The sequence below is a fragment of the Nicotiana tabacum genome, chromosome 12 (genome assembly GCF_000715075.1).
Source record: "Nicotiana tabacum cultivar K326 chromosome 12, ASM71507v2, whole genome shotgun sequence".
Classification (NCBI taxonomy): domain Eukaryota; kingdom Viridiplantae; phylum Streptophyta; class Magnoliopsida; order Solanales; family Solanaceae; genus Nicotiana; species Nicotiana tabacum.
In genome coordinates, this window is record NC_134091.1 from 94,868,511 (window position 1) to 94,892,916 (window position 24,406).

Genomic DNA, 24,406 nt, shown 5'->3' on the forward strand with positions numbered 1-24,406 from the left:
CAAGCAGCAAAATGGTTGCTGTGTATTCAATAGAGACAAATATTCCAGGCTTGTGATCGATTCACCAATCCTATTGTGTTCTAGTTAACTCTCCCTTTTATACAATTCACTCATGGTTGCTAATTAATCGAACAATTGCTCTCGTAGCCTTTTTATGCTCACGAAGTACTCCGAGCAATTTTTCTTCTTGTACATTAGTCAAGCTGGATGAGATAATCACTGCTAATGTCTCAGAATTCCCCAAATAAGTATAATGCAGATGCGCTGGAAGGGGCTTAAGTTCTAGCCTTGGAGCTTCTTCAATAGATGGCTTAGGAGGGGTCAAAGTGACAGGCCTGTCCAACTCCTCAAATCTCCCAAACCCATGGACATAACTTCAAGACATGTCAAGTACTTGCTCAATTTCTCCCATCATCTCGTCTTCATTGTCTTCTTCATCCCCAATCAAAGCTCGTTCAAGAGGATCTATGGGGTTCATATAAGGCACCAATGACGTAGCATCGCTTTCCACCACAACAATCATGGATAGCTCTTCGTAGTGGACTGGCAATCTGAGTGCTTTATACACATTGAATACCTCTACTCGATCACTTACTCTCATCGTCATCTTTCCTTCACATACATCAATAATAGCTCGGTCCGTGGCTAAGAATGGACGCTCCAAAATAAATGGGACATCCTGATCAGGCTCGTAGTCCAAGATAATGAAATCAGCAGGGAATATGAAAAAACCCACTTGAACAAACACATCTACAATCACTCCTTCAGAATGAGCAAGAGAGCGATGAGCCAACTGTAAGATTACCGTTGTTGGGCGCGGCTCACCCAACCCCAACTGTCTGAACACAGATAGCGGCATCAAATTGATGCCCGCTCCAAGATCACACAATGCTCGCCCGACTGCATACTTACCAATCGAGATTTGGATAGTGAAACTACCTAGATCCTTCAATTTCTGAGGTAGCTTGCTTCAAATTCTTGAGCTACATTTCTCAGTGAGTGCCACAGTCTCGAATTCGGTCAACCTCATTTTATTTGCCACTATGTCCTTAATGTATTTAACATATTTGGGCACTTCTTGCAGGATGTCTACCAGTGGAATATTGATTTGCACCTGCTTCAAAATATCAAAAAACTTTTTATACGTGGCATTATCCTTCACTTTCTGCAATCTTTGAGGGAACAGAGGTGGTGTCCTCGCAACTAATGGTGGGGGTTGCTTAGCCACCGCCTCTTCAGCTGGCTTCTCTGACTCATTTAATTTTTCTAATTCTGCCTCTATGGTGGCCGGCTTCTCATTATAGGTCACTTTTTTTCTCTTTTTCGACTGGACTTCTTCTAACTGTCGCCCATTCCTCAATGACACAATATTAATAGATGCCTTAGGATTAGCCTCAGTGTCTCTTGGAAGAGCTCCAACTGGTCAAATATTTTGGGCACTGGAAAGTTGTCCCATTTGTCGCACCAAATTTCTCATTGTTGTTGCTTGGGCCTGGTGGTCAGCCATTACTTTCTTCATCATCTCTGTTGTTTAGGCCTGCTGGTCAGCCATAAATTTCTTCATCACTTCCTCAAGGTAACTCGTCGAGTTTGCATGTTGTTCAGCCTGAGGTGGTCTATATTGTTGTTGAGGTGCTTGTGGCTTGTACTGATTTTGAGCACCTTGGTTTCCACCCCAAGAGAAGTTTAGGTGGTTCCTCCAATTAGGATTGTAAGTGTTCCCATACTGGTTTGTCTGGCCTCTATTTGCATTACCCACAAACAGACAAACTCTGGATTAACTAGGCATAAGTCGCTCGTATGACCCTCTCCGCATACTTCACAAAACAATTGAACATGTTGCACTAGCTGTGCTTATTGCTTGTTAATAACCAAGGTCATCTGATTGACTTGATTGATCAATATGGAAATCTGCGCTAATAATGCAGAGACGACATCTAACTCGAGAACCTCTACAGATTTTTGCACTGTGTGTTTGCCCATCTCTCCTTGCCAATTAGGATTGCTTTTGGAGAATTTGTTCAATAACGCATATATATCATCAAAGCTTTTCTCCAACACTTGACCTCAAGCTGCAACATCTACCACAATCTTTGTCTCTGGATGTAGCCCTTCTATGAAAGTGTGAGCTAACACTTCATTTGTCTGATTGTGATGAGGACAGTCTCTGAGCAGCCCCTTGAACCTCTCCTAAGTTGAGTATAAAGACTCCCCCGCTTTCTGTTTGAAGGCGACTATCTCACTTCTGATCTTTGTAGTTTTACTTGAAAGGAAGAACCTTGCCAAAAATTTTCTTGCTAGATCATTCCATGATGTAATAGAATTAGCTGGTTCTACCTTCAACCATCGCTTTGCTTCGCCCAACAGAGAGAATGGAAAAAGTGTGAGCCTTACATAGTCTGGAGTGACTTCGTTAGTGATGTAAGTATCACTAATATCCAAGAAGTTCAGGATATGTTGTTGTGGATCCTCGTGTGGAAGACCCATAAACTGCCCATTCGCATGAAGTAGCTGGATCATACTCTATTTTAGCTCAAAGTGCCCAGTAATTCTGGGCTTCACAATGCTGAAGGTGATATTAGCAATGCTGGGCATCGCCACCTCCTGAACTGCCATATGTTGCTCCTCTGCCATGTTCAGAGAAAATTGAATGAGTGCCTAAAGATTATTTGTGTCCCTTGCTTCCCGCAACCTCCTATGAAATGTTCTCTCAAGTTCGGGGTCAAGGCCTTTAAGTCTGTCCTGGCTTCTGACTCTTCGCATTCAATAAAGGTTCCTAAGAGCAGAGCAACAATGAAGGAACATTATACTTGACGAAATAAACAATTATAGCTAAAACTAGAAAGTAGTCAATATTCAAGTCCCCGGCAACAATGCCAAAAACTTGTTGCTCCAAAACGCACACACAAGTATACGTGGTCGTACAAGTAATAAGATGATAAGTCGAGTATCGAACCCACAGAGACTTGTATTAACTACCCATTAAATTCACCAAGATTGTTATCTAGTCGAGCCAATCCGAGTTCAAAAGTGTGATTATACTAAACAATAATTCTAACTTGTAACTAAATTATCAAGCAGCAAAATGGGTGTTGTGTATTCAATAGAGACAAATATTCCAGGCTTGTGATCGATTCACCAATCCTATTGTGTTCTAGTTAACTCTCCCTTTCATACAATTCACTCATGGTTGCTAATTAATCGAATAATTGCTCTCGTAGCCTTCTCCCTAAGTACTACTTGCCTATTCAAAATTGATTAACGCCTATATTCCTATGAAATCAATCTATTAAGTACGCATTAATATTACGATATTTAATTAAGCACGGTGACTAGGTATATTCCCATCCTAACCACAAATTTGCTCCCCCGTAGATTTAAGACCGTGCTCTCTTCAATTCTTCTCTAATATAAACATGGCTTTCCCAAGCACAACATAGATAGTAAATAGAACCTAATTACTGGCCAGAAAATTAAGCAATTAATTACAGAGTTGAAGAAACAACCATATATTGGTGAATTATTATTAAGATTAAGTCAACGTTAAATAACAATATTCATGGCTAAATCACAACCCCAGAACTATGGGTTTTAGCCACTCATGATAATATCAAACAATTTCATAAGTGTTGGATAATTAAAAATACTAAGAAAAGATGAAGAAAACTGAGATATCCTCGCTCCCGGATGTTCCTCGTGTGTATTTTTCCTTCAAAGTGGCTTCTCCCATCTCAAAATAGGCTTAGTCATGCTTTTATACGCGTTGGGTAGGTCTAGGGCCGAAATAACATTGTCTCGGGCAAAATTGGATAAATTTCCGTCACCAGCGTCTAGGGCAGCATGGGGCACTGGCCCTAGCACTGGCTTGCTGAAGATTATGTCCACGGCGCCACATCGGGGCGCTGCCTGTGGCGCTGAAATTCCACATTTCTCATTTTTCCTCCGTTTTGGCTCTAATCTTGCATCTTTCGCCCCCAATTGCTTTCGGATGATTCCTATATATAAAGATACCACGAATTAACATAAATCAATATATTTTACATCTGAAATCTACAAAACACGAGTAAAACATGAGGCAATACACATATAAATATATACACTTTAAGATAAATATCACTACACCCGGCATGCGAGAGGTATTTTTTCAGCAACTTTTTTTGTTTTAAAAAACAAATCTTTCTTCTTCATTCTTCCTTTGCCACAACTTCTCCGCCATCCACCACCGTATCTGTCGCTGCCGCCATCACCACCACCATTCACCCTTCTTCTTTATATTCTTTATTCAGCCACCTCACCTTCTTCTATTTACCAGTAAAACGGTACAGTTAAATTTGTAACGTAGTTTGTAGACAAGCGAATTGATTTGATATACAAATAAAAAAAAATAAGATTAAAATTACGATTTAATAAGTGAAATTAAAGAATATAATAAGCCTAGTTCTGAACTCAGCCTTTCCGAGAGTAGAAGCAAGAAAAATGATGAAGTGGTGATAAAGTTGTTAAATTGAGAGCAAAATAGTAAAAAATATAGCTTTAGTGTGCAGAATGTTTCATGCCCTTACAATGGCTGTTAACCCCGCTATTTATAGCTCTGCCTAGGGAAATAAGATCCTAGGATTGATGGTAGGCTATAATCTCGTATTTTAGTTGCTTATTGCACTCTAATTTACTGCATTTTACTTGTGTTTGAGCTTTAATTGATAGTGTTTTGCACTTATTATGTGTTTTATGCCTTGTAGGAGTGATTCCAAGCTTTATAGATGTTATGGAATGAATTTGAGTAATTTGGAGCTTTGAAGTCTGAGTAAAAGCCCAAGGGATTAAGCCGGGATTGTGTTCGGGGGTCGAGGACCAAGTCTGGACGTCAAAACGCAAGAAATATTCGTACTCTAAGAAATCCCCTTTGCCGCAGCGCGTGCGGTGCCTCTCTTGTGCATTTCTCTGCTGCCTGTCAGAACCAACTCTCTGGATTTTTCCACTAATGCCCCGCATGGCGCGTCGCCCCATGCGGCGCGCCTGTGCCTTTTACAGAGTAATTTTTCTATTTCGGCTAGGAGAAGGTATTTTCGTTTGGGACTGACTCTACTTAGTATAAATATATAAAAAAAAACATTATTTCCTGAACTTTTGACATATTGGAAACCTAAGGAGGCTAAGGAGGAGTTAGAGAAGCAAAAGCACAAGGAGTTCATCATTCAATCCTCACTCAAGACCCGAGTTTGGATCGATTTATGTTTTCCTTTACTTTAAACATATTTGTGATTAATTGCTCCATATCTATGGAGTAGTTCCCCTTTAGGGTTTGATGGATTTGGTGTATTGATATTTGTTTGTGGATTATAACTCTAGTTTTATGTATTGAATTGTTTTGGATGATTTAATTGTTGTGGATTATAACTTGTGATATCTTTGCATTATATTGTTGGTTGAGTTCATTAATTCTTCTTAGTAATCGAAAGAGACTAGTTGAATCATTGATTAAACTTAGTTAGGAGGATAATCGAGAGAGGTTCTCCTAAAGACCAATCCACTACGCAATCTTGCATATCTTCACGTGCTTAAATTGGTTCATCTTGTGAGGTTAAGACTTAATCGAGAGAGGAGTTTTGCTTAACGTTTGAACTGATAATTGAGTGAATTAGACAGACTCACTTGAACATTAGAAATGAATTATCTAGAGTTAGATCCCAAATAATTATCTTGCATATATCCTATCAAAATCCTATCTTCTCCCATTGATAACCTTCTTTGATTATTTTTTTGTTTCGATAGTCATTAGTCAATAACTTTGGACTCTTAGTTAATTGTAGTTATTAATCATATAAATCTCAATTATTGATTCTCCTGAATATAAATCAAGGTAGAAACTACGAAAATACTGTTTAACTCCAATCCCTATGGATACGATATTATACTATACTATCTTTGACTAGCGAGCATAATTTAAGGGGTGTTTTGGGCTCGTCAAATTTTGGCACCGTTGTCGGGAATTGACAATCAATAGTGTTTGAAATAGTTTGTAGTGCTCATTCAAGATTTTTTTTTTATTTTTTTTTCCCTTTTTACGTTTGGTGTTCTTTGACTGTGCGCAGGTTACAGGTTCAGAGTGGTGCATGACTAGAACTTCTGCGAAGGAAGTGCTACCATACAAACCCGAGATAGAAAAACAACTGCGATAGGTGAGGAAGGAAAGAAATCTCACCGAGACATCAGGAAAGGTTGGGCAATCCTCAACCGATAAAAATAACTCATCATTTGAACAAAGAAATAAGATAAAAATAAAAGGACTTTATTGTATTCCCATTATCTTTAAAAGTACATAGGCATTCATTTGCTCAAGTAAATAAAGTTGCTCATACATGTGGCTAACTTGTACAACTTATTTTTATGGGTTTGATCATGCAGTCCTCGGCCCCTGATGAGATATTCTCGATCCCGGTTCTAACAGTCCTTGATTTTCGTGATATTTTTTGTGTCGTATCATACATTCCCCCCAGTGTTCGAATGCTAAGTATGAGGGTTCGAACAGTGGAAGTCTTATATTTATACTACTGCTTCATCGGTGGAGACAACTTGTGAATGGGTAAATAATCTTTTTGAATTATGAAAGGTGAGGCTTGCCATCGGGCCAAAGATTATTTAACCATCCACAGGTTGTTTACCACGCGAGCTCGTACTTGTCGGTCCCATCGGTGTGAGAATTTTAGTACCTTGATATTAAAATGTCTTGTCTTTGCCGGCGATCCTCTTTTCGTAGTATGCTTTACGTTGCTGCCTCGTTAAAAACCTTGCTAGAAAAACTCGATAGGGACAAAAACTGGTCGAAGGAAAAAAGAGTGCAGTACATACTTTTAGTACCAGCAAGGATCCTCAGCAATAGTGCCTTTTGAGGTGAGTCACATTCCAGTTGCTCCGCGGCTGTTTGGATTAATTCTTCTCTCATCTATTATGTAGTTGTCTTTTGGAGTCCAAATTTTTGCAGACTTGTTGCTGATATGTAAAAGAATTTCTGGTTGATTTTGCTAGTATTCTGAGTTAGTTGATAAATTCATTTTTTTGTCCTAGGGCCGATGGTACGATTTCGAAGGCAAAAACAATGCACACTCTATGTTCACACTAAATTATAAGTATAGTTTATTATGATTAAGTCATTAAAATGACATGAAAATGCGTAATTATATACATGTAAAGACACATGTCATGTATTTATTGATTTGATATAATCAACGGGTATAAATAAGTATTTTTCATGGTAGGAATTTCGCTTATAAATTGTCGATATAGACGTTGTTCTTTAATTTCATTAATGTTGAGTCTTCCATTATCGCATCATGATTTGATAGCTTATACTCCGTAATAAGAATCATATTACAAATGCTGTTAGTATCATTTCTCTCTCCATTTCACCAAGCTAAACATAGTAGGATCTTCTCAAGAAGATAAAGCTTCATTGTATACCTACATGATACAATAGAAAGATGCTCCTTTTGACTCTTCTCAAGAAAGGGAAAAATATTTTATGCATACACAATACATGATCTAGGTTTGTGTATTTAAGTTCATGGTCATGCACCGTGGCGGATTCAGAATCTAAACATTGTGAATTCTGAAATGCATATCTAACTCTACCTTTATATGTTTTTCGCAAATATATATAAGGTTCGGCCTTGAAACACTGAATTTTGCCGACTGCAAAACCTATGGTTGAATCCGCCACTAATCGATCATGCACATTGGGCTTCTAGGAAGGCATTGAAATCTTCCCTCGCCTTGTGAAGGCGAGGAGTTACGCAGGATTTGGGCGAGTCAGAGTCAGGGGACGATGTAGAAAACCGAACATGGCGTCTCGACTCATCGGATTTTCTATCAGTTATTTTTGCTGTGGTGTTCTTCAGGACCCCTTTTGGCTCCTTATCAAAAACAAATGCTGTTGTCACTGAGGAATGAGTGTCACTCACACTGCATCTGACTAGTTCCATTGGTAGATCAAAGAAGAGATTGGACTCATTTTCTTCATCTTCGGTCCGAAAAATTGATATAACTTGGGCTATATTTTAAATACACAAAATTGTTTAAATCAAATAATTAGTAAATAATAAAATATTACTTATGCAATAAAATGATTGAAAATAATAACTTAACATTATAAAAAATATATAAATGCTATTTTAGCATGAATAATATAATAATTGTAATTATGCATAGCATATAGGCTATTATTACCAAATATTGTAAATAGCTTTAAAATACCAATATAATGATATGAAATGAAGTAAAAATATTATGAAACTTATATGTGGATGAAAATAATAGATTTGGATGATTAAATCATTACAAAATATTTTAAAGTGGTAATTAATGCATATTCAAGTGACTTAAATGCAAGAAAATCATTTTTAAAGCTTTACAAATTATGAAATAATATAGAAAATACTTGTGTAACTCTTTTAAATTAAGTAATGATGCAAAATGATATTTTAAAAGTATATATATACTATTTAACAAAAATATGATGGCAAAATTGGGTATCAACAGCTGGAGCATTTGTACTGGGTACTTTCTTCTTGATTCTTGTGACTATATGCCTTGAGAGTATATGTGATTTATTTTGACACTTAGGCTCATCTTTTGACTCCTATTATGTACATCCTCTCTGATTGAATTATTTTATGACTATGCTTAGTTGTCTTAACTTGATTCGAGTCTGAGCCGTCGTGAGAAGTCATGTGCATTGTGTGAGGTGAGATATTTGATTGTACTTTGTGTCATCCCTTGCTAGTCTAGAACTTACCCTGTATATGAGTTGAAGAGAAATAAGTAAGCTTTGCGAGTCTAGAAAATGATATAGGCTTTTCTTTGATTGACCTCTGAGCTACTTGCCTACCAGTGATAAAATTATCCTTTGTTAGCCCATTTGAGCCTGTAAACCTTTTCTTTGGTATCCACATTACAAGAAGAATCCCTTTTGTTCTTACTTAAATCTTGTTCAACCTTTACCTCCGAAAGCACTTAAGTCGCAAGAAGAGAAGGAAAAGAGATTAGGGTAGTTTTTGAGTGGAACCATAAAAAGGCTAAAAGGTGCATGTGTGTATTGAGAGAGCCACTAGCTGAAAATACCAATTTATGGGGGCACATAAGTTTCTTTGCGAGAATGAGTGAATTGTTTTCTTAAATTATATTTGAATTCATATTTGAGTGTGCGGACTGATTACTCTCTTTGTTTTGTTGGTGAGGGCACATGTTTTACAACAGATTGGTAAGGAACTCGTATCTTTAGTTGGCACAAGAAGCGAGTCACAAAGAGAAATATACTGGAGTCATCTTTTGAGGCTAGGATGTTAGAAAGAGTCATACAAATATCTTAAATAGTCTAGGCATCATTTTAAACCTTGACGAAAAGTATAAATAGTGCTTATGATAGGTTCTAAGCATTGATATAAACCATTATCATTGGTAGGATGCTTGGGTATGTTTTAAAATGTGTTACTTACCGACGTGCTTAATTTTACATTGCTCGAGGGCGAACAAGAGTTTAAGTGTGGGGTAATGATAAATGATGAAAAGTACATATTTTTGAGTATATTTGCATATTAATTCTTGTGTGAGTCGAGATTACGTGGTTTTTCAAGTGAAATATGCCCATTATGCGTTTCTTATGTGTATGAGTGAATATAGATGATAAATGATCAAAAAATGACAATTTGACACAAAAAGGAAGATATGGAAAGAATTGGGAGCTCATCCAATCTCGTGCGTGGCACAAAAACGGACGCGAAAAAGGAGAAAACTGAGGCACAAAACAGCGAAGTGAAGCGCAGGCACGGATCGCTTCGCAAACTGAAACATTGCAAAAGCTGAGTCTGCGTCCATGGGCGCGCGACGCCCGAAGGCAGGCGCAGATTCCATCTCTCATATCTGATATTGGATTGTATTGGACGGTCCTCCACCCTACATAGGTCATATAAATACACACTAAACATGATTTTTACACAATTTTAGAAGGAGGAGACACCACTTTCGGGTTACACAACACCTTTGGAGGCAAGAATACACTAGGAGCAAGGAGGAAGATTCAACAACGAGTTATTCCTTTCTTCTTCCTGTTATCTATTGTTGGTTATCAATTTTAGTGTTGTATTTTAAAATACAAGTCCTGCAACCAAAGCCTCATACTCGGCTTCATTGTTAGTTAACGGAACATTTTTAATGGTCTGACTTAGGATCTCCCCCGAGGGCGTGATTAAAACTACCCCAAGACCGGACCCTTTCATATTGGAGGCTCCACCCCTAAATAGGGTCCAAACTCTCGATGCCATTTCCGATACCAGCACTGCTTCCTTAGCAGCCAAGGGCATTAACCCGGGACTGAAGTCGACCACAAAGTTGGCCGAAACATGTGACTTGATTGCAATTCTGGTTTTATACTCAATGTCGAATTCGCTAATTTCAACTTTTCATTTAGCCAAATGGCCTAACAACTCAGGCTTGTGGAGGACATTCCTTAAGGGAAAGGTTATCACAATGGCTACGGGGTGGCACTGAAAATAAGTCCTAAGCTTTCGAGAGGAAACTATGAGTGCTAAGGTCTGCTTTTTGAGGTGCGGATAACGAGTCTCTACACCCGCCAGTATTTTATTAACGTGATAAATAGAAAATTACGTATCTTCTTCCTCTCGAACCAAAATGGCACTTATCGCTACTTTTGAGACTACTAGATATATTAACAATTGTTCGCCTTCCCACGGTTTTGACAATAATGGGAAGCTGGACAGGTAACTTTAAGGTCTTTTAGTACCTGTTGGCATTTTGGAGTCCATATAGAATCGTTCTTCTTTTTCAGAAGTGAAAAGAAATGATGGCACTTTTCTGAGGATCTTGAGATGAACCTGCTTAGAGATGCCAACCTTTCGGTCAGTCGTTGTACTTCATTCACACTCGTCAATTGGTCCAAGATGTCCTCGATAACTTTGATTTTATTGAGATTTGCCTCTTTCCCTCTTTGCGAGACCACTAACCCCAAGAACTTACCAGAACTAACACCGAATGCGCATTTCTCCAGGTTGAGTTTCAGGTTATGCTTCCTCAGAATATCAAAAGTTTCTTGAATATGTTTCAAATGATCCCTGCCTTCAAAGACTTGACTAACATGTCATCAATGCATACTTCAATTGTGTTGCCTATCTAATTCTCAAATATTTTATTAACGAACCTCTGATAAGTGGCTTCGGTGTTCTTAAGCCCAAAAGGCATCACATTATAGCAATATGTGCCAAAGTTTGTTATGAAAGAGGTATTTTCCTGATCCTCTGGGCTCATCTTGATCTACTTGTACCCGGATTAAGCATCGAGAAAACTTATTAGTTCGTGTCCGGCCGTAGCATCAATTATTTGATTAATGTTCGACAACGGGAATGAGTCTTTAGAGCACGCCTTGTTTAAATCCTTATAGTATATGCACATTTTAAATTTGTTATTCTTTTTGGGCACTACAACTACGTTGGCTTACCATTTTGGATACTTTACCTCCCGAATCGAACCGATATTGAGTAACCAGGTTACCTCTTCTTTAACAAATCTGTTTCGGACCTCTGTTATCGGGTGTTTCTTTTACCTTACCGGTGGGATGTTTGGATCCATACTTAGCTTGTGAACTGCTACCTCTAATGGGATACTTGTCATATCCGAGTGCGACTATGCAAAGTAGTTAACATTATCTTTAAGAAAATTTATAAATTCCAACCTGAGCTCGGGATTTAATCATTTTCCCAAATGAAACTTCCTTTCCAATATTTCTTCGAACAATGCCACTTGCTCAGGTTATTTCGTGGTCGACTTGGTCACGTCGATGACTCCTCGCTTTTATCTTCGTCATTCGGAAAGGGAGAAGACACCGGTTCCTGTAATTGCTATTTGTTGGACTCTCTCCCCTTGCTGCTAGAAACAGTTACCGTGTTCATCTCCCTTGCTGCCAGTTAGACTCCTCTTATTTGCTCGATTCTTTCCGGCATTGGAAATTTCAACAACTAGTGATATGGTGAGGCTACAACCTTCATCTCATGTATCCACGACCTTCCGAGAATTACATTGTAAACCATATCACCATCTACTACTTCGAATATGGTGGTCTTTGTTATTCCTTCAGTGTGTGTGGACAGTAAAATATCTCCTCGCGTTGTCACACTTGTCAAGATGAAGCCATCTAGGTGTTTTGTCGCTGGAATAATGTTCCCCGTCAATTTTGCTTGCTTCAGAACTCTACATTAGATGATGTTGCCTGAACTTCCTGGATCAACCAAAACAAGCTTAATTTTGAAATCTAAAACATTGAGAGAGATTACCAAAGCGTCATTGTGTGGCAGAAGAAGTCTGTTAGCGTGCTCCTTCGTGAAGGTGATACCGTTTTCTGCTATTTCTCAGAGTCTCTTGTTGTGAGTCACCGATATCTTTGTTTTCTTCACTATTGAAAAGGTTACACCATTGGCTTCATTTCCTCCGAAGATCATTTTGATAGTCAACCAGGGTGATCCTTCTAGTATCTTCGAAGTCTCCGTATTGTCCTGGCTTCGGCCATATGTGTTCTTGGCTCGGTCGCTTAAAAGTTCCCTAAGATGGCCATTTTTCAACAATGTCGCCACCTCTTCATGAAGATGTCGGCAGTCCCCAGTTCTATGGCCATGAGTCCCATGGTATTCACACCATAAACTGCGATCCCTCTAGCTAGGGTTTGATCGGATGGGTTTCGAGAACCGCGCTTCTTTGATGTTTTGCCGATACTAACTCTACCAGGTTGATGTTAAAGTTTTAATCTGATAACAAGGGATATGCAGAATCTCGGGCCCCTGGTACCTCTTTCTCCTGCAACGACCTGTTGCTCCGGTCATGATCGACTCTTCTCTCGGGAGAAATCCTATCCAATAACTAAAAACCTTTGTTGCTATGCCCATCGGTCCTCTCGTACAGTAGAAAGCAATCTCTAGAGGATCGCCGATTTGCATCAAAGTCATTCTTAAACCTGTCCTGATTTTTATCTCGACTCCATCCCTTGGTCGATACCGATAATCCAAGATGATCGTCTTCTATACTTATTTTTGACTCATAGAGGTCATGGACATCTGCCCATGTGGTTGTTTGAAACTCGAGCAAGCTCTCCTTCAGTTTTTCGGAGGCATCAGAACTTAGTGGGTTTAGACCCTTCGTGAATGCCTCTACTGCCCACTAATCTCGAACCGTTGGTAGCAGCATCCTTTCTTTCTGGAACCGGATCACAAACTCTTGTAGTAGCTCGGATTTGCCCTACGAAATTCTAAATATGTCCGCCTTCCTGGCTTGAACCTTTCTTGCTCCAGGATGGGCCTTAATGAACGAATCTGCAAGCATATCAAAAGAATCAATTTAATGCTCAGGTAAGAGGGAATACCATGTTAGGGCCCCCTTTGTAAGTGTTTTGCCAATTTTTTTTAACAAGACCGACTCGATCTCATGCTAAGCCAAATCGTTTCCTTTCACTGTCGTGGTGTAGGTCGTGATGAGCTCCTACGTATCTAAAGTCTCATCATACTTTGGTATATCCGGAATTTTGAACCTCTTTGGGATCAACTCGGGTACCACACTTGGTTTAAACGGTAACTGTGTGTACTTTTTTGAATCCAGGCCCTTCAACACTGGCGGCGCGCCCCAAATCCGGTCTATCCAAGCATGACACTCTTTCGCGTTCTGATCCATTCGCTCATTTCATCTCTCTAATGAATCTCACGAGCTCGTTTTTGAAAGGGTCAGTTAAGTTGTTATTAGCAGACCTCATCCCTTGGGGGTCTTGTTATCGGTTCTTTGTGCTGTCTGAATTGCGGGGGCGTTGGGATGAACCGGGGCCCCACCATTGGCGTTGTTGGAAGCGCCTGATAACGCCTGCTTCAATTCCGTCATTACACGATCCTGCCTTGAGAGGTGGTCCATGATCATTCTTTGCTATTCTTTCAAGAGTTTAACCCTTTCCACAACGTGTTCGTCCCAGCATTGTCGGGAGTTGGGCCCCGCATATGTTGAGGATACTGTCCTTCATGAACCGGGGTTGTCTCGTCCCCTTCGTTGCAGGTCTTGCTGATTGAGTCATCACACCAGGACAATTCTTCCCGATCAACGCGCGCTTCAATTTTGTGTGTTGTTGACACCATTAGCTGCCATATCTGGTTTTCTTACTAAGGAAAGAATCAACCATCACTGTCCCCGCCATCTTCTCCTTTTTTCTTTGAATCTAAATAGCACCACCTTGTTCGCTAGAAAAAAATGGAGACCAACCACTCTACTCTTTCTTTCTCGTTTATCTCTCTTCTTCCAGAAAATATTAGATTAAAAATAAAAAAAATCCGTTAAATCTAAAAGTAAAAATTAATTAAATCTAAAAACCAAAAGAAAAATGGGTGTGAAGTCGATAGCGGGGAGGGTGATGATGGGTTTAGCCGAAGAAATGGGGTTTTGGATGGGTGGGGGTGGGATTTAGAATTAGGTTATTTACTTTTTTCTTTTTGGTTGCTTAAAAATATTTTTTTTCCTCATAATTTATTTTTTAATTATTATTTTTGATTCAAATATCAAATGTCTTCGCTTAATTGGTTATTTTATTGCATCATTGCCGAGCGCATTACACTCTTTAAGTTTTTGTTGGTTATCAAAAAAGTGTCTAATAGGAATAAATTTTAAGTACTATAAATGCTCAATTGGAACATGATTTACTTTGCCCAAGCTTAAACTTTTCTAAACATACATGAATTCTCTCTCTTTTTTTTAAGTCAACGAGAGAGTGGAAAAAGAGCATGATTAGTAGTGGTCGTATCTTAAATGTAATTATCATTATCTTAGACTTGTCTCTTAATCATTGGCAACAATAGGAATACTTGATTCCTTCAAAAACTTGTGGCTACAGGCTAGTGTTTGGTAAGGTTCCAAAGCTTTATTTAACTTAAAATACGTTAAACAAGATTAGTTCATTCGGAGTATATATAATTCATTTCATTTGTTCCTTAAAGGCTACGTGCTAGAAGTGACGAAGTCTATTTGTAAAAAACAAATTGTAGTAGTTTCCAGGAAGATTATAGCTATTAAAATATGTTTATAAGGGAAACTAGAATTAGACATGTAACAAACAATGCATCATCAAGATGTTCATGTTTTAAAAAATAATCCTTGATTCCCTTAATAAAAAATTTAAGACGATGGAGTGTGTCTCAACATCCAATTTTACAAAGTTTAACAAAAGCCAAACTCATCAAATCATTTTAAAAACTCGATTTAGTAAGAGGGTATCGCCCCGTTTCTTCCTCCTCATTTTAACATTTCAACCTCCATACTCTCTTTTTCTCTTGAATATGCATTGTGGCATTTATTTATTTATTTTTGGTCATTTGGCCTTTTACAACAAGAGATGGTCGTTTGAAATGGTGTAAAACCATAATAAGTGAAGCTGTTAAAAGAATACGGGATGAAACAAACCTAAAATTATATGGAAGAAAGTTGTGTCACAAGATCTACAATCTCTTGAAATTTGTGTAGACCGATAAGGCAGAATGTATAACCAGAGTAATAATCAATTAGGATTAAATATTAGTCGTGTCAGTACGTTTATTTTAGGTTTAATGTTTGCGATGAGTCTTTTCGGTTTGGTTCAATTTTTTTCGGTTATTCTTTATTTAAACCAAAACCAAACTAAATTTGGTCGATTTTTAAAAGGGGATCTTTGGCAAATACTCAGGGAACTATTTACCTGCCCCTGCCCATGTAGTTTACCCCTATCCATTATTTTTTAATACCCAGTCAAAGTCAACCAAATGAAGTCAAACTGAGCTACTAAATGAAGCCAAACAAAGCCAATTCAAGCCAAGCAAAGCAAATTCAAGCCAATCCAAGTCAAGTCAAATCAAACTAGCCTAAGCCAAATGGGTGATGGGTGGGTAGGTAGGAGTAATTTGGTTTATTTGGGTATGTATATATTGTAAATAGTATTCAAATGGGTAGGAAAGACATTATTTTAAGCTCAATGGGTATTTGCATAAATTGCTCTTTTTAAAATTCAAAATCAAAACCAAATTAAACCAAAATATTATCGATTTTTTGTATGGTTTAATTCGGATTTCGATTTGGTTGGAATTTTTGTTTTTTCATGAGCACTCCTAGTTCTCAGAAGCAGCACATAGGTAATCCCCCTGTTCTTTTTGGTTGTGTATATATGCCAGAAGGGGATTCATGACAGTACAAGTTCACTGAATAAGACCAAATGATCCTACTTTGGTTGTTTTAACTTCAAAATAAACTGAATTCACCTCAATAGTACCATTTGTTTTTGAGCTAAAGAAAGGGCCAATTAGAACATTTTGGAAGAAACAAAGATCTTACATCTCGTCCTAAACTCCTAATGAATCTATATACAGATTAGTATTATTATTGTTATTGCAGAAGTTTAAAAAGTAGAAAGGGAATAACAAAGGATTTTAACCCCTTATAATCGAGCCAATGTTGAACAAGAAAATTAATAATGGCAGAACCAAGATTGATCCTCAATTTGGAAACTCAAATTGCAAGAATTTACTGGTAGGTCATCTTCAAGCTTTGGGAAGCATAATGAGGGCAACAGACTCCAGCATAGGCTGTCATCTTCTTGAGAAAAATTCGATGTTTCTGTTTCAAATACATGTGAAGAATCAGTAGGCTCCAAAAAAGAAGTATAATTCTCGTCAGCATAACATGGGCTGTCTGAATCAAGAATATCACTTTTTGCTGAACTTGCATCTTCTTGTTTGCAGACCATCATTGTTAAATTCTGCATATTTGTAGTAGAATTCTGAGCTTCTGTATTAAGTGGACTAATGGGTTCCTTTTGTTCTGAATTTTGCTCCCCATTCACTCTGTCGAACAACTTTTCTTTAAGCAAATGAACCTATTGAACAAAAAAGGAAAAATATGAGTAAGATTAGAGATACTTCTAATACTAATCAGGACTTTTAACTACAATTCTCAACACAAGTTCTATCGAGCGGCGGGTAGAATCCTTGGCAGACAACTTAAATGCGCGATGGGTATAGTAAGTGACAAAATGACGTTGCTATCACGATGAATGAGTTGCTCCGATTCGTCCAAAAAAAAAAAATTTATAATTCTCGACGTTCCTCAACGACCGCCTAAAAATTAAATTATCTTGAAATACTTGAATAATGTTGAATGATAGGAGGTATAAAGTACCTCATTTCTCAAGTTCTCATTCTCTTTGAAGAGGCTATCATATTCATCCTTGAGTTTATCAAAACTAGCTTTTAGCACATCATAATCCTTCTCAAGTTGTTTACTCTTGTACCGGGCTCGCCGGTTTTGAAACCAAATAGCAACCTGCCGAGGCTGCAATCCAATTTCTTTAGCCAATTGGATTTTTCTCTCTGGTTCAAGCTTGTTTTCTACCTCAAAACTTTTCGCAAGAAACTGAACTTGTTTTGGCAAGAGTCGGCTTTTCTTTTCGGGTTGGTGAAAGGATACTTGATAATCCTCGTTGCTATTTTCTTCCTTGTCAAGTGAAGGGAAGAATGACCTCTCTTTAGTCTTTTTTCCTCGGGTATCGTTGAAATTAACCATGGAAACAGAGCCTGAAACAGAGCAACCAAGGAAGAATAAGTTCACAAATGTATTAAATCTTGGTTCATTTTCAAATTCACAAAAATATATGTGTTTTATTCTAATGAATTGAACCATAATGTGTCTATTTCCTCTGCTTGACTGCTAAATATCCTATTTCAAAATACTGAATTATTAACAAACACCAAAAAAGACAAACTTGGACCAAAATTCGATCTCTTTCTGGATAAAAACAGAGAGGACCACAAGAAGGTAGATACCAAGGTCATAAATCTGAACTTATAACGAATCAAATGACCATAGGCTATAATCTAATAATCATCAAAGGGTCAACACACCATCCAACCAAAAATAAAAGTCACGAACTATAAACATACAAGAAAAAGTAAAAATAAATAAATAAATACTACTCTACATTTTTAGCAGGGTAGAGAAGAATATTACCATGAAAAGTGGGGGAGGAATTGGAAATCCAGAGAGAATCAAGAACTTTAGAAGGTGGAGGAAAAATTTCATTTGGAAGTATAAAGCCGTTGTGGCTATTCACGTTAGAACCTTCATAAACTCTTGCAACCTCCATACTTCCTTCTTTAACCCTGACGCTTTTACTTGTGGCTTTTTGACTTAAGTGAGAGGAGAATGAAATAAAGAAAATGGGGGTTCTTGAATTAAGTTAAAAGTTTGTCAATTGCGACTATAAGAAGGTTGTGATCAGTACTAAGGAAATGTCAGGGGTCAGAGTAAATATTCAGCAAAGAAGAGAGATGAAGACTCAACATGAAGTGAAGAAAACAATGTAAGAAGCAGATAAAGAGGGAGAATAAGAGAGGAAATAACGAAATAGGAATAGGAAAGGAGATTCTTCCAGAGGTAGAAGGGGATTAACATTTATAACCAGCAAGAGTCCGGCTCTGGAAGATGGGGTTTCACGACCCAAAAATTGACACATAGTAATGGCGCCTATTATTATACTAAGCAAGCCGACAACTCACATATTCCGACATTTTTAAAAGCAAAACATGCTAGAAACAGGTTTAAATCAATAAAAATTTCATAAAATCAGATGAAACATCACAACTAAATACAAAAAATCCTCAAAACCTGGGTGTCACCGAGTAAATGAGCATCTACATATAATGACATAGTCTGATACACTGTCTAGGAAGTAGGGCTAAATAAATAAGACTGAAATATAGGGGAAAGGAGAGTCAGGGTAGGCAGACGCTCAAACAACTACCTTTATGATCTCCGAACAGGTAAGACTTCACGATCAACAACCGCCGTGTCTGGAAATGCCTGGATCTACACACGAGGTGCATTGTGTAATGTGAGTACAACCAACTCAATAAGTATCGCAAATAAACAAGGCAAGGTAAGAAAAGCTTAATTCGCTGAGGTCACTAGTTAAATCAGTGCAATCCTATCCTTTTAGGCCAGCACAACATAAAATTTAATGCTAACTCATAAGGCTTCGTGAGAAGAACACCCGTGAGTGCATGTGCACTATTTCTCAAATACCCTGCCCAACAATATTATAGCATGCAGAGGAAAGTTACAAGTAAATCAGATAAATGATTAAGAAAATACAAGTTCCACACACTGCTCGGACAACTTACGTGTTGCACGAACAATTCACGTGCTAACCATAGAACCTGCACGGATAACTCACGTGCGACACGGACAAATCACGTGTCAATAATATCAATATATGGATCCTCACGGACAAATCACGTGTTAATAATATCAATATATGGATCCGCAAGGACAACTCACGTGCTGCACGGACAACTCACGTTCCAATAACATAATTCACCCGGCATAGCCGCAATCCCAGTCCAAAATATCATATAGAAGCAATAAAGCAAGTATACCTGTATAAGATAAATGAAATATGATTCTCATGTCCCTAGACTAGTGTAAATAACATGCTAAAGTGCAGGTATGTGCAATGTGTGCTATCGTAGTCCAAACCGGCAATTTCAACAATGAAAAGCATTTATTAAGTTCGTTCAGGGATTAAACCTCTAAGTAGTCTCATCATAGCTCAACTAGATCACATAAACTGATACAACATGCTAGATACCAAAGCTTGAAGCTCAACAGTCATTTCTGGGCTTATAAGAGCCCGAGCACAACCCAAACATGAATATACAATCCCGGTGCCGCACATGGGAATTATTCCCACGCATGTACGTACCCAAAAGCACGTGGCAGTCACAACAATTCAGGAAACTGGTGCCACAACCGAGTTTAAATACGATACTTACCTCAAGCAAATCGAATCACTCCGCTAGCAAGCCTTTGCCTCGCGAATCGGCCTCCGAACGCCTCGAATCTAACCATAAACAATTTGATACAATCAACTCAAGCTATAGGAATCAATTCCATATGAAAATACTAAGTTCTTAATCAAAAGTCAAAAATTCACTCAAAAGCCGGCCCCCGAGCCCACGTCTCGGAATCCAATAAAAGTTAAAAAAATCTGGAAGCCCATTCAACCACGAGTCAAACCATACCAAACTTACCAAATTCCGACACTAAATTGTCACTCAAATTGCCAAATTAAACTCTCAAAATTCCTAGCTTCAAACTCCCAAAATTACACCTCAAAAATACACAAACTAAGTGTAAAATTCAATGGGGAAACATAATTATTGAATTAAAATAACCACAAGAGACTTACCTCAAGAATCCCTTCGAAATCCCTCTCAAAAATCGCCTTAGACCAAGTTTGCAAAGTCCAAAAATGATAGAATCTCGGAAACCCTCGAATTTAATACTGCCCAGGCATTTCCACACCTGCAAAGCGTGGGGCTCGCACCTGCGCATCCGCTTTTGCGGAGAAATCCATGCTTATGAGAAACCCACTTAACTAGCGAACTCTCGTACCTGCGGGACCGCATCTGCGAACCTTCCTTCGCTTTTGCGACGCATCTGCTGCCTATCCAAATCCGCTTCTGCGGTCGACCTTATGCAGATGCGCATCCGCATCTGCGGAACCTCTTCCGCGCCTGCGACCCCTAGAGACCTTCCTCCTCTTCACAGCTGCGCAAGCTTAGCCGCTTCTGCGGCTCCGCACCTACGACTAAACCTACTGCAGTTGCGATGACACCAGACCTGAAGCACCGGCATAACACTTAAGCTAATTTTTGATCCGTTAACCATCCGAACTCCACCCGAGGCCCCCGGGACCTCAACCAAATATACCAACAAGTCTTAAAACATGATATGAACTTAGTCGAGTCTTCAAATCACATCAAATAACGCTAAAATCATGAATCGTGCATCGATTCAAGCCTAATAAACTTTTAAACTTCTAACTTCTACATTCGATGCCGAAACCTATCAAATCACATCCGATTGATCTTAAATTTTGCACACAAGTCACAAATGACACAATGGACCTACTCTAACTCCTGTAACACCAATCCGAGCCCGGTAACCACAAAGTCAACCTCGGTCAAACTTCTAAATTTCCAATTGTCGCCATTTCAAGCCTATTTCAACTACGAACCTCCAAATCACTATCCGGACACGCTCCTAAGTCCAAAAACACCCAACGGAGCTAACAGAACCATCAAAACTCCATTCCGGAGCCATTTTCACACAAGTCAACATCCGGACAACCTTTTTAACTTAAGCTTCCAACCTTGAGATTAAGTGTCTCAATTCATTCCGAAACCTCTTCGGACCCGAACGAACTGCCCCCACAAGCCACATAGCAACTATTAAGCATGGAAGGAGCAGTAAATGGGGGAACAAGGCTACATCTCTCAAAACGACCGTCCGGGTCGTTACATCCTCCCCCTCTTAAACAAACGTTCGTCCTCGAACATGACCTAGAGTCTCGAATAAACGTGGATATCTGCTCCGCATCTCCTGCTCGGTCTCCCATGTAGCCTCCTCAACTAGCTGGCCTCTCCACTACACCTTCACTGAAGTTATGCCTTTTGACCTCAACTTTTGAATCTGCCGATCCAAAATGGCCACCGGCTCCACATCATATGTCAAATCACCATCCAACTGAACTGTGCTGAAATCCAAAACATAAGACGGATCGCCGACATACTTTCGGATCATAGAAACATGAAATATTGGATGCACACTCGATAGACTAGGTAGTAAGGCAAGCTTGTAAGCAACCTCTCAAATCCTCTAAAGCACCTCAAACGGCCCAATATGCCGAGGGCTTAACTTGCCATTCTTTCCGAACCTGATAACCCAATTCATGGGTAAAACCATGAGCAGTACCTTCTCCCCAACCATGTAAGCAACATCACGAACCTTCCGATCGGCATAACTCTTCTGTCTAGATTGCGCCGTGCAAAGCTGATCCTGAATCAATTTAACCTTGTCCAAAGCATCCTGAACCAAGTCAGTACCCAATAGCCTAGCCTCACCCGGCTCAAACCAACCCACCGGAGACCTATACAAAGCCTCATACGGAGCAATCTGGATGATTGATTGGTAGCTGTTGTTGTAGGCAAACTCTGCGAGCAACAGGAACTGATCCCAAGAACCCCCGAAATCTATGACACAAGCACGTAGCATATCCTCCAATATCTGAATAGTGCGCTCAGATTGTTAGTCCGTCTGAGGGTGAAATGTTGTACTCAACTCAACTTGGGTGCCCAACTCTCGCTGCACTGCTCTCCAAAACTGTGATGTAAATTGCGTGCACCGATTTGAAATGATGGACACTGGCACACCTGAAGGCGAATAATCTTGCGGATGTATATCTCAGCCAACTGCTCCGAAGAATAAGTAGTCCTAACTTGAATAAAGTGCGTGGACTTGGTCAGCCAATCAATAATCACCCAAATTGCATCAAACTTACTCTAAGTCTGTGGGAGCCCAACTACAAAATCCATGGTGATACGCTCCCACTTCCACTCCGGTATCTCAAGCCTCTGAAGAAATCCGCCCGGTCTCTGATGCTCATACTTCACCTGCTGATAGTTTAGGCACCGAGCTATAAACCCCACTATATCCTTCTTCATTATCCTCCACCAATAGTGCTGCCTAGAGTCCTGGTACTTCTTCGCGGCACCCGGATGGATGGATTACCGCGAATTGTGGGCCTCCTTAAGAATTAACTCACATAGCCCATCTACATTAGGCATACAGATCCGACCCTGCATCCTCAACACCCTATCATCCCCAATAGTAACATCCTTGGCATCACTGTGTTGAACCCTGTCTTTAAGGATGAGCAAATGGGTATCATCATCCTAGCGGTCTCTGATGCGATCATATAAGGAAGACCGAGAAACCACACAAGCTATAACTTGGCTGGGCTCCGAAACATCTAATCTCACGAACTAATTGGCCAAGGCCTGAACATCGATTACAAACGGTCTCTCACCAACAAGAATAAATGCAAGGCTACCCATACTTACCTCCTTTCTACTCAAGGCATCGGCCACCATATTGGCCTTCCCAGGATGATACAGAATGGTGATATCATAGTCCATTAGCAGCTCCAACCATCTCCGCTGTCTCAAATTTAGATACTTTTGTTTGAACAAGTGTTGGAGACTCCGATGATTCATAAATACCTCACAAGACACACCGTAGAGATAAGCAATCACTCCACCCTCCTACATCAAGACACACCCAATACCAATCTGAGAAGCATCACATTATACTGTATAAGAGCAGGAAGCTAAGGGCAAAACTAGAACTGGAGCTTTGGTCAAGGCAGTCATGAGCTTATGAAATCTCTCCTCACACTCATCCGACCACCTGAATGGAGAACCCTTCTGGGTCAATTTGGTCAAAGACGCTACAATAGACGAGAAACTCTCCACGAAAAGATGATAATAACCGGCCAAGCCGAGAAAGCTCTGAATCTCAGTAGCTGAGGACGGTATGGGCCAACTCTGAACCACCTTTGTCTTCTTTGGATCCACCTTAATCCCCTCACTGGACACCACGTGCCCTAAGAATGCCACCGAACTAAGCCAAAACTCACATTTGAAGAACTTGGCATAAAGTTTCTCCTCCCTCAGCCGCTGTAATACAATCCTCAAGTTCTGGCCATGCTCATCCTGGCTATGTGAGTACACCATGATATCATCAATGAATACTATGACAAACGAGTCAAGATATGGCTGAAATATACAGTTCATCAGATGCATGAATGTTGCCGGGGAGTTGGTCAGCTCAAAATACATCACAAGGAACTCATAGTGACCATAGAAAAGGTCCTGAATGCCGTCGGTAGAATATCCAAGTCCCGAATCTTCAACTGGTGATACCCAGACCTCAAATCAATCTTAGAGAACACCCTCGCTCCCTGAAGCTGGTCAAATAGATCATTAATGCGCGGCAAAAGGTACTTGTTCTTGATTGTAACTTTGTTCAATTGCCTATAGTCGATGCACATCTGCATAGTACCATCATTTTTCTTCACAAATAGAACCGGTGAACCCCAAGGTGACATACTAGGACTAATAAACCCCTCATTAAGAAGTTCCTGAAGCAGCTCTTTCAATTCCTTCAACTCCGCTAGTGCCATACGATACGAAGGAATAGAAATGGGCTGAGTGCCCGACACCAAGTCAATATCCCTGTCAGGTGGCATACCCGGCAGGTCTGCAGGAAATACATCCGAAAAATCTCGTACCACCGGAACTGAATCAATAGTAGGAGTATCAGCACTAACATCCCTCACAAAGGCCAAATAAGACAAACACCCCTTCCCAACCATCCGTTGGGCCTTCAAATAAGAAATCACCCTGCTGGGAACATAATCTAGAGAACCTCTCCACTCGATCCTTGGCAACCCCGA

At 39.5% G+C, this 24,406-nt stretch overlaps 2 protein-coding genes across 2 annotated transcripts; both read right to left on the reverse strand.

Moving 5' to 3' along the window:
• Positions 1 to 376: 376 nt before the first annotated feature.
• Positions 377 to 859, reverse strand: LOC142167278 (uncharacterized). Its single transcript, XM_075227442.1, has one exon. The coding sequence runs from the start codon at positions 857 to 859 to the stop codon at positions 377 to 379; it is 483 nt and encodes a 160-aa protein (XP_075083543.1).
• A 15,449-nt stretch (positions 860 to 16,308) lies between these two features.
• LOC107795880 (uncharacterized) lies at positions 16,309 to 18,540 on the reverse strand. Its single transcript, XM_016618585.2, has 3 exons — positions 18,058 to 18,540; positions 17,230 to 17,624; positions 16,309 to 16,927 (listed from the first exon to the last, which is right to left on the reverse strand). Exons 1-3 carry the CDS (start codon positions 18,191 to 18,193, stop codon positions 16,520 to 16,522), a joined length of 939 nt encoding a protein of 312 aa, XP_016474071.1. The 5' UTR covers positions 18,194 to 18,540; the 3' UTR covers positions 16,309 to 16,519.
• Between the last annotated feature and the right edge of the window lie 5,866 nt (positions 18,541 to 24,406).